This window comes from Pinus tabuliformis, chromosome 5_2 (genome assembly GCF_031772625.1).
Source record: "Pinus tabuliformis cultivar Carrire ecotype Pingquan chromosome 5_2, CPIR1, whole genome shotgun sequence".
NCBI classification, from domain to species: domain Eukaryota; kingdom Viridiplantae; phylum Streptophyta; class Pinopsida; order Pinales; family Pinaceae; genus Pinus; species Pinus tabuliformis.
Window position 1 is genome coordinate 51,837,123 of NC_142306.1, and position 10,090 is coordinate 51,847,212.

General features: G+C 36.8%; 1 protein-coding gene across 10 annotated transcripts; it reads right to left on the reverse strand.

Moving 5' to 3' along the window:
- Positions 1-217: 217 nt before the first annotated feature.
- On the reverse strand, positions 218-9,672 carry LOC149157531 (sulfate transporter 1.3-like). 10 transcript variants are annotated; one of them, XM_089435834.1, is made up of 16 exons: positions 9,285-9,670; positions 8,915-9,004; positions 7,986-8,366; positions 6,974-7,404; positions 6,705-6,753; positions 6,193-6,397; positions 5,919-6,093; positions 5,623-5,688; positions 5,279-5,392; positions 5,050-5,166; positions 4,688-4,814; positions 4,297-4,583; positions 3,868-4,058; positions 1,314-1,399; positions 1,089-1,165; positions 218-965 (listed from the first exon to the last, which is right to left on the reverse strand). In XM_089435834.1, the coding sequence occupies exons 4-16, from the start codon at positions 7,334-7,336 to the stop codon at positions 822-824; spliced, it is 2,001 nt and encodes a 666-aa protein (XP_089291960.1). In that variant the 5' UTR covers positions 7,337-7,404; positions 7,986-8,366; positions 8,915-9,004; positions 9,285-9,670; the 3' UTR covers positions 218-821. The 10 variants fall into 10 exon arrangements, with proteins under 10 accessions (XP_089291960.1, XP_089291959.1, XP_089291962.1 ...); XM_089435833.1 differs by having other exon boundaries at positions 9,246-9,670; XM_089435836.1 differs by lacking the exon at positions 7,986-8,366 and having other exon boundaries at positions 8,900-9,004; positions 9,285-9,672.
- Between the last annotated feature and the right edge of the window lie 418 nt (positions 9,673-10,090).

The following is a 10,090-nucleotide window of genomic DNA, read 5'->3' on the forward strand; positions in this document are numbered from 1 at the left end:
TTTACAGTACATATAGAATTATATTGCAAACAGGGAGCAAAGATATTTGCAGATTGATCCTTGGAAGGGATACTGTCACAAAAAATAGATTCTCACCTATACAGGGAAAGCTCCCAGTACAAGACAACACTCACCTACATTCCTCCAGAGTATAGTTCTCCGGAGTATAGTTGGAATAATTTTTAATTACTATGAACTTTCCATTCTGTACTGTTGCTTAGAAGAACGCCAGAGCAATACATTTATTTTTTAATGAAAAACAGATACACTTCTCCATAAATAGACCCACCTGTTGCTTGATCTAAGGGAATTTACAGAACATAGAGAATTATATTGCAAACAGTGGGCAAAGATATTTGCAGATTGATCCTTAGAAGGATACTGACACAAAATCAGATTCTCACATAGAGAAGGAAAGCTCCCAATACAAGACAACAATCCCCTACATTCCTCCAGTGTCATACAATGATGTTTACATAGACAGAGGAAGGTAGTGGTAGGTGCCACATGCACTCCCTCCTGGGTGTGAGTGTGGAGAGGGGAAATCTGGATAAGGATTACTAATAAGAGTGCTAAGTAGAAGAAGAAAAATTGCTGGTAAGAGAGTGAAACTGAAGAGAAGAAAGCAGGTGAGGAGTATACCACATATCCACTCCTATACATTAGTAGAAGATAATAAGGTGGTTGACATGTCTAAAAGGTTAGGGACATGACAATCCCATCTTGTTATTGAGATATTGCAGAGAAAATTATAAAGACTATGGAAACTTTGGTGTTGATGCTTGAAAGGGACTTTACAACATCGTCCACTTGCATTTCCTTCAAACATCATATTTCAAACGTCGAGAACAAGTTTGTACAGCCTCCCCAACTGTGAGGAAAATCCATTCCTGTCCTATTGTATCAACAAACTTGGATGCAAAAAGCTTGTCAATAACAGAGCGTCCCGGATTTGCAAGTGCTAGCTGTCAAAAGATGACCAAAAGAATAAGAAAAAGCAGAGATGGTTTTTGTCTAATATTTTCACTTGATCTGTGCCAACAATAACCAAATTTCATATATTTTGTCACTTGTGTGAGGGTAGTCACCTGTAGGTCTCGCTTCAGAAACACCTTGTGTAATTCTTCCAAGGCATGTATTCCACTAGTGTCAATGTCTATGATAGCTGCAATGGTAGAAAAAGAAAGTACTGAATAGCCAAGCAAGAAGGTTTCCAGCTCATATATGAGATTAAAAATATTACTAGCTCTGCAGCAAGGTAACCTAAGTGAAAGCATGACGGTGACAAGGTTAAAACTTTAAATGAAACTTACGAGACATTTCAACAACTAGAAATTGCGGTTTCATTTGAGCTTTCTCCTGGAGTTTATCTCCTTCGTCATCTACCCACCTTAAAATCCTGCAAAAAGACAGCGGACATGTTACAACACCATTTTATCACTAGCTTCTTCAACACTAAGACCAATGCAGAGAACAAATCCTCCAAAGGAAGGGAAGCACTAAATTTATAGGAGTGACCCTGGGGTTTATAGCTAGTTGTAGGTTGCAAATATTTTTGTTTTGTTCCAATAACTGAACCAGCGTGATTGCAAGTGGCTCCAGAAAGTGATTTCTTGAAATGTAAATATTTGTTTGACACACCGTCACATCGACCATTAGGTTGTCGTTTTGAATCTGAAAATAAATATTCAACTACATTGGGAAATCATAAAAGCCTCTTGTAAACATTATAAGATATTATTTCAGGTACCTGACCCTTTATATCGAGCCCATCCCAACCTTCCTTTGGAAGTTCATATTTTGGAATCTAGGAGTATAAACAGTTCATCCAGAGGTATAGGTGATAAAGCGTCTGAACTATAGAGCTTATGTTAATGTAACTACTAAAATGCTTATGATGAATGCAAGGGAGATAACGTATTTTGCATCCAAAGAAAGAGAGGTTCAAGGAAAGTATCCAAGTCATGTTCAAGGAAAGTATCCAAGTCATCAATCCATAATTGAGGTGTTTTTAAATATCTTTCCTCTTCTGATTTAGCTTCTCATTTAACTTTGCCATGAAGCTATCATTTCTTCATGTCCTTAAAAAATGACTTTGAAAGAACACACTATTCCTTATACATGAAATTCACACTCAATTAAGAGCAGTGTAACGAGAGTATCAGCATGCAAATCAATCAGAGTAATTGTAAACATAAGTACACTGGAATTGAGTTTACCTTGCATTCAGAGTCCAGACATCATATATTTTCATTGAATGCTTTGATCCATATCACACTAGTAATTTCCCAGATAGCCACTAATCTAATAACATCGTAAATTTTGAGTCTGTAAACAAAGTCAATTCTGGAAGGATTATGGCTTTTATTTATAGTTTAACAAAGCTAACAGTTTTGTTCCTATGTCAAAATGGTGATACGGCTAAAGAAATTCTGGTTAATAAGAATATCTCACAAATTAGTAATTCACTCAATGCCATCAGAATGGAAATCCTCAAGAAAGTTTCTAGATCAGGGCCAATATAATAGCATCAAAAGTCAGTATAACGCATTTTCAAAAACAGAACAAAGTCTTGAAGAGGCGTGGCTGTGTTTTACTGGAAGAAAAATAAGGCATGAGAAGGGATTCCATTTAAGAAATGAGAAGCATTAGGAAGTCATTCTGGTATTTAAAAACTAGCCCAGAAACAATTCAGTAGCACAGAAATGACATCTATATAAACTTCTATCTGGAAAAAGAAAAAAACAAACCTTGCGCAATCATAGATTTCAGTCTTTTTCTACATGCATTGCTAGGTTGGAGAAGGCAAGGCCGATGAACTTTTCACCATTCTGTTGATAGTTAAGGGGATGCATGAAAAAACGTAGAGTGGAAGGCATGCAGGGTTTTTTTTCATCTACTCTCAAGTGGCCAGCTGTAATATATGGACTAGTTGACCTCGGTGTTTAAATGGGAGAGACAGCATACCAATGCCATATCACACTTTGTAATTTATTCAGTTACAGGAATGAGACTATCTACATATAGGTAGGCCAACAAATGCTACTTTTCAGATTACTAGACTAACTAGGATTGTCTAAAATCTTATTGAGAAAAGATAAATATTCATACTTGAACTTGCTCTGATCTTGTTTCTTAATTTTTGAAGACATTCAAACCATGAAACAGGCAAACAATGACTACAAATATTTAATATGGTGAATATGTTTATAAAATAAAGATATCTTGCTGACATGGCCGTCACATAACTCGTCAACTGTTCATCCATCACCATTAGATTTACTTAAGTATTCTGTCCTTTTCCCCATTTGCTAACAATCTTTCTGGCTTGATATATGGCTGCAAAGAATTATCATCTATACTCCCAAGTAAAAGTCAAGGTTGCCAGCAGCAAAGATTGCCTAACCTATCTTTCAAATTTCAGGGTTCTTATTGGTAATCACATATCTTACTATTTATAATCTTAGTCATTCCAAAAATGTTTTCTTCACTGTTGTGTCATTTGGGAAGAGAATCATGAAAAAGGACTTAACTTCCATTAAATTCAATATGTATTCCACTAGAAGCTAGTTTACAGGGTACAAGTAAATCGCTATTGAGTGTTTCGACTGTTTACTAGGTGGACTACGGATTTTAATTCCTCCATGTAAAGAATTTCATAAATGCAGTAATAATGGTAACAACAATCACAGAAAAGTTAAAACAAACAATTGCAAGGTTTACAAAAACATTTGCAATACAACAGTACGAATCACAATGATATCAGCACACTCTAAACAGGGAAACATACATCTCAGGCAAAAAACAATATAACCTATACAAAGCAATCTAACGTACTATAAATAAAGCAGCTCAAGTGTCTCTTACCTCTCCCGGATGTAGTTTGCATTGGAGAAGTACATTGCAGAATCAATACGCACAATTAATATACCAGGAATTTTGGAGGCATCAGGATACTGTTCAATATTCCTGAATATATTTGTTCCAGGAATTCTCCCAAGTAGGGCTGTACGTGGCCTTGTCACTTGTAGAAGAATTTTTCCAAAGGATAAAACGACCTAGTTTTAACCAATATAAATAGGGTTTAAAATTGTGCTTCCATTGATTATAAAATGCTTGTAGAAAAGAATAAACTAAAGCAATATTGAAACTGTTGTTATATCTTAGAAGTTACCAAGTTACAAAAGATGTAAACAAAAGATAATGCCTAGAAAAAGCTGCACCTATACCCACTGAATGATTCATATATTCATTCCTTTCATTTATCCCATACATAGTGAAGAAAATAATGCTTACTGCAATCAAGAGTCCATATTCAACAGATGCAAACACTACACCAAAAAATGCTCCCATGCAAGCAAGAAAGTCCAGCTTATCAGTTTTCCAGATGAGAAGTGCTGCCTTGATGTCAATCAAACTAATAACTGCAGCAATAATAATTGAAGCCAAGATTGCATTTGGAGTATATTTGAAAAGTGGTGTGATCACTAGTAGTGTCAGAAGAACCACAAATGACATCACAACATTGGAAACTGCTGACCGACAGCCTGCATTATAATTCACTGCTGAACGTGAGAAGGACCCTGCCAAAGAAAACAAGAATATAATAAATGACCAAATGGGTCACTTCAGATACAAAAATATAATGTTTGAAGAAATTAGTCATGAATAAAGAATCTAAAACTACCTGTTGTAACATAGCAAGAAGTCAATGAGCCAGCTATATTCATAACACCCATTGCTAGCATTTCTTTGTTTCCATCCAAGTGATAATCATTCAAGGCTGCAAAAGTTCTTCCTATAGCAACGCCTTCCTAAAACAGGTCTCCAGTGTAAAAAAGTAAGCTTTGGTTTTCCATTCAATCATTATTACTATCATAAGATGTAAGTTACCTCTTCATCCTAACACTTGTACTTTTTTAACGTTAAACTTCTATCTCACTCAAGTTCAGGAGCAGATTTTCTATCTCTCTCAAAGGAAAATCCTAAGACACTTCAAAGTTTTCTAAAAGGCATATTTCATATGTGCAAGGGGTCTTTTGATCATACCGTAAGAGCAATCAAAGCAGCCACAAAACCAATTTGAAGGCCTTTCGCAAGAAGACTTCCACTGAAAGTAAGTTCAGATATGGAAGATGGATTTATTCCCTTTTTTATATGATTCACCTGCATGCAGCATGGTTCATTGTCAGAACCATAATATGTAAGGTGTCCACAATTAAATCTGGTAATAGTAAATAAATTATAATCACTTCAAAGAGAAGAACGATGTGCTTACAATTTGTACACCGTGTTTGTCTGCACGAGTTAAATAGACAATGAGAGTTGCCAATATGACCGAGGTTAAAGGAGCCACAGCAGGCACCCAAAAAAGGCGCCTGTATTTCTTGCCCTGTTATAGTTGATTTTAATTAATAAGAGTACTTCAAAATTTCTGGGGATCTTTTATTCAATGAAGGAATACTGCATACATAACCAAACTTCAAACTCGAGTGCTATTCACCCCTACCAAGAAAGTGAGGTCAAATTTCTCGATAACAAGATAATGATATATAAGCCTTTTATATGATATATTCCCAAATCATTTTTTCCTTAAGCATATTATGGAGATACCAGGCTTACAATATATTTTGCAGTGAGAAGAAAAATCAGGAAGAATACTCCAATCAAAATAGTTTGCCAATTCCACTGCAAAACCATAGAATGTTGTAAAATATAACGGTTGAAGAATCGAACTTCATTATTTTTCTAGAGCAATTGTAACAACCTAGCAAAACTGTATCACAAAATAGACGTATTACTTTTGGCTACTATTTAATAAAATATAACGCAACCCAAAAACTCAAAGTAATGCTTTCTAGCTTACAGATGATGACAATTTCACAATAAAAGCCATCAGGACTGATAAGTTTACGTACTCCGTGATGAACTGCACCCCATACAGACTTCATTACAGAGATTATATCTGTATTTTTAGTGAAATTTTGTATGCCAAGCAACCCTTTCAGCTGTTGTAGTGCAATTGTAATGGCTGCACCTCCCATGAAGCCAACAATTGAAGGATGTGATAGAAAATCAACCAGGAAACCAAGCCTGCCCAAAATAATTAGCATTAAGTGATAATTTAAACAGTATATATAGAATTACTTTGTAAATACATGTATTGCATAATCAATGAGCATTTGAAACTACCTGCAGATTCCCAGCAGTGCCTGAAAAATACCAGCAAAAAATGTTGATGTGAAGATAAGCCGGTGGTAATCAGCAGACTTAATATCGTTTATTTCATTCCTGACCAAGGTGCCCAACAAGATGGAAACAACGGCTACTGGACCAATGGCAATATCCCTGGAGCTTCCCATCACAGCATAAACCAATGGTGGTAAAAAGCTCGAATCTTTAACACCCACCCCCCCAATCGCCATTCCCACAAAAAAAAGGGAAGACTAGTTAAACACCCATCCATCTAGTGGCATATAGAATACAGTAAGATATACTCTGTTTCAACTCTTCGTATTAACTAAAAAAATCAGAAGCCTAAAATTTACTTCTCCATAATTGCAAGTTGCTATATGATATACCTAAAAAGTTCTTGCAAATGGGCCTCTAAAAGAGCATAGAAATCAAAACAATTGAATACTGTACAAATATTCGTAGAACTGTGTCAATCACCACATCATGTGAAGGGACAGAGAAAAACTTACAAAGACCATATTGAGGATCCATGTTAGCTAACTTTGCATAACCAATATCCTATGACAAAAAAACAAGCATTCAAAACCATGGTTATAGAATAACATGCCTTCAAACTGGTAAAGAGTCAATACTAAGTTTAAAGGCTGGATCCAGAGCCTAACCAAAAAAAATTCCTTTTTCTCCTTAATGTAATGGCTTTGTATTACCCTTTTAGTTATTAATGCAAACTGGTAAGTATATAACTACTAAAAAACTGAAAATTGGAATAGAAAACTACCTGAGGAATGCAGAGGCTTGCAATTGTTAAACCTGCAACCAAATCTCCTTTAAACTTAGCTAACGAGTACGTCTTTCCCCATTCAAGTATGGGAAACAATCCCTCTATTCCTAATCTGATCTTTTGTGATCTGGGTTGATCCTTGAATTGGCGAAAAGGGTCATCAGGGAATAATGTCTCTTTTACTGCAATTTTGAACTCGTTTACGAGCTTCAAACGAGGAGGAGCACCAACCCTGTACACCGGAGCGAAATCATCCACGTTTTTCCGGGATGAAGGGGCACTTGCAATGTCAGAATCTTCATGATCAAGACCATCCTTTTGTTGATCAGTATCAGATTGTGCATCTACAGGGTGAACCATTGGGACTCGTAACTTGTTAGTCGATTTAATGATTTTCAATTTCAAGTTTTGCAGCACACAACATTCACCTGTTTCAAAAATAGGGCAAGACGTTAGGGAAGAAAACATTGGTTTTTTTTGAGATTCTTTTTTGCCGAAGACATTGCCAGTAAGCAAAAAAAACGAATTAATTCATAACGCAAATGATTGGCATGGATAAATCAAGAAACACCTTATAACCAGGCTGTCTGTGCGTGTCTACGGCATATAAGGTTGCAAATAACTCGGAAATATTTTCTCCTTTACAGAGTATGTAATAAATGTTGAAAAGCGCACTACGAGCTTTAGGCTCGAGAGTTCGTGTGAAACTATCTCTCTAAAATTTATTATAAAAGATCGCGACAGAGCTCAGCACAGGAAGACTCCATAACTTCGCCGAGGGAGCGAAAGAAAAGCTCTAAATTAAATTCAAGCAAATATCCCAAAACAGTATAATTCGGCATGCAAATCTTTAAATTTGCAGGCAACCTATAACATATGCTACATTAGAGGTTGAATGTGACAGTCCCAAAGCAATTCAAACTCTCTAAAAACAGTGTAACTTGGCATGCAAATATTTAAATTGCATGCAAATATTGGAGAGTTTAGGGGGCGGGGAAGGAGTGGCTACCTTTGCTGCTCTATTCCTCTTTTCGTGCTTTTCCTTTTGCATTGGGCGGACAGATTTAGTGTTTTATTTTCTCTTTTTCTATCCACTGAAGCTTGGCTGCTTGGTGAATTGGTGCCATCTCCTGCACCTCTGCACTATTATGTTGTTTTTCTTGTAATAGACGGGTTGCCTCTTCAGGTCTGTGCAATATTGGCCTATTGGGGTTTATTTTGGGCACTGTTATCCAGATTAACTGGGGTTTATTATACCTTTATTTGATGCCTGTCTGAGGGCATTTCTGGATACTTCTTATGGAGTATTCTTGTAAGTGGCTCTGTTCACCTTTCTGCATATGCTTCTAACATTATGTAATCTTCTTATATGAATATAAGCTTTTTCTTCCTGGAAAAAAAATATTTAAATTATACGCAACCTGACACCTGGTGCATTAGGGGTTCAATGTGACAATCCTAAAATAAATTCAAATAGCTCTCCCAAAACAGTAAAACTGGGCATGCAAATATTTAAATTCGGGGCAACCTATGCATTAAGGGTTGAATGTGACAATTCGAAAATATATTCAAACAACTCTTCGCGATTCACGAACAGTATAACTCGGCATGCAAATCTTTTAATTGCAAGCAACCAAACACAGGAAAAAAAATTCATCCAAAAAAATCCGAAACAGAAAGCAATTACATACAAGACCCTGCAAACAGACAATTCTTCATCCAAAAAAATCCCCAAAAGGAAGTAATCGCATGCCAGACCCCGCACCTAACTAGCTGAGAAAATGGCAACTCCATAAATAGCTGACTTCGAGGCAATTCAATTCAAGACTGACAAAAGTAGAACATGTTCAATAAATGCGAAGAGCTCCAACCAAAATAAATTATTAATGGAACGTTTCCTAAACTGGAGTTTAAAGATCTCACTGCAAGTAAAGTTACCAGTCTCTGCCCCTGATTAGCCCCTTGAATTCAAGTTAATCTTCTAAACACCTGAGTCAATCTCATCCCATTGATGTCAAACAATTCTGTCTGCACAAGGAAAAGGAAAATACACATCAATTCATCAGCCCCACCCTTGAAAAGCCACACATAAAACCAATTGCTCTAACACAAATTTGTCTTTTCATAAGATGCAAATTAGAGTTCAAGATTCGACCAACTCTCCACGTAACTAAAACCAAACCAGACTAAACACATCCAACTGCTACACGACGAATTTGAAAGAAAAGGGGTGAAAAGTCCTCTAGAAGGTGACAGGCAATGCGCACACCTATATAAACATAACCAGAAACAGGAACCGAGTTCATACCAACCGAAGAACCAAACAGAAAACGCACAACAACCCTGAGAAGAAAGCGCGCGGCTCTCAAAAAAACAAAGGGGCGTTGGAGAACGGAACTGAAAAACTCACTGCCACTCTGAGAAGAAGGCGCGGCTCTCAACACAGGGGCGCGGGAGATGATGATGTAAAACAGGTATGTGTCTGCTCAAATCCTGGGGGGTATTTATAAATCACGTCTTCGGAGAATACTTGGGAGCAGTGGGATAAGATCTAACAAAGTCAACCCTGAGCTTCGGTCCAAGATTCAACGTTCCCTGCCTGCACTTGGACGAGATACCGTCTACATTCACTGAGGAGCCCTACCCAACAACGCGTGGTATGAATAGTATATGAATAATATGTGTGTCACTGTGCTGTATTCACGTCGTGAAAGATTTAAATTGGTTATGGGGGTTACATATACTGTGACTGAACTATAAACAACGCCAGCAAAGTCATGCAACCCCACACATTTCTCTATAAAAGCTTAGCTGTTCCTACATGGCTATTTTTCCTCCCACAACTGGCTGTGCCCTTCGCCCACAAAAGTAGCCCCGGTGGAAATTGGAACAATTAGATCCACACACTGTTAAAAAGCAATTGTCACTTGGAATCTTACACTTCAAAAAGGAAAAAACCTTTTCAAATTAATTAAATTAAGTTATGCTTTTCTAAATTTTATGCTTTTACTGAATTATGAATCTAACTTATTTTCCCAATGCACGGAAGTCTTACTTCTGTACACGGAAGCACTCAGACCCATGCCTTGGTATCTATGGAATGGTGTAGCCATT

Excerpts from the sequence above, each read along its gene's own strand:
- LOC149157531 (XM_089435836.1), bottom strand. The coding sequence starts at position 7,336 with ATGGTTCACCCTGTAGATGCACAATCTGATACTGATCAACAAAAGGAT. Across the intron at positions 4,059-4,296 it reads AATATGGACTCTTGATTGCA|GTCGTTTTATCCTTTGGAAA; the intron begins GTAAGCATTATT and ends GGTTAAAACTAG. Across the intron at positions 1,166-1,313 it reads TCTAGTTGTTGAAATGTCTC|CTATCATAGACATTGACACT; the intron begins GTAAGTTTCATT and ends CTACCATTGCAG.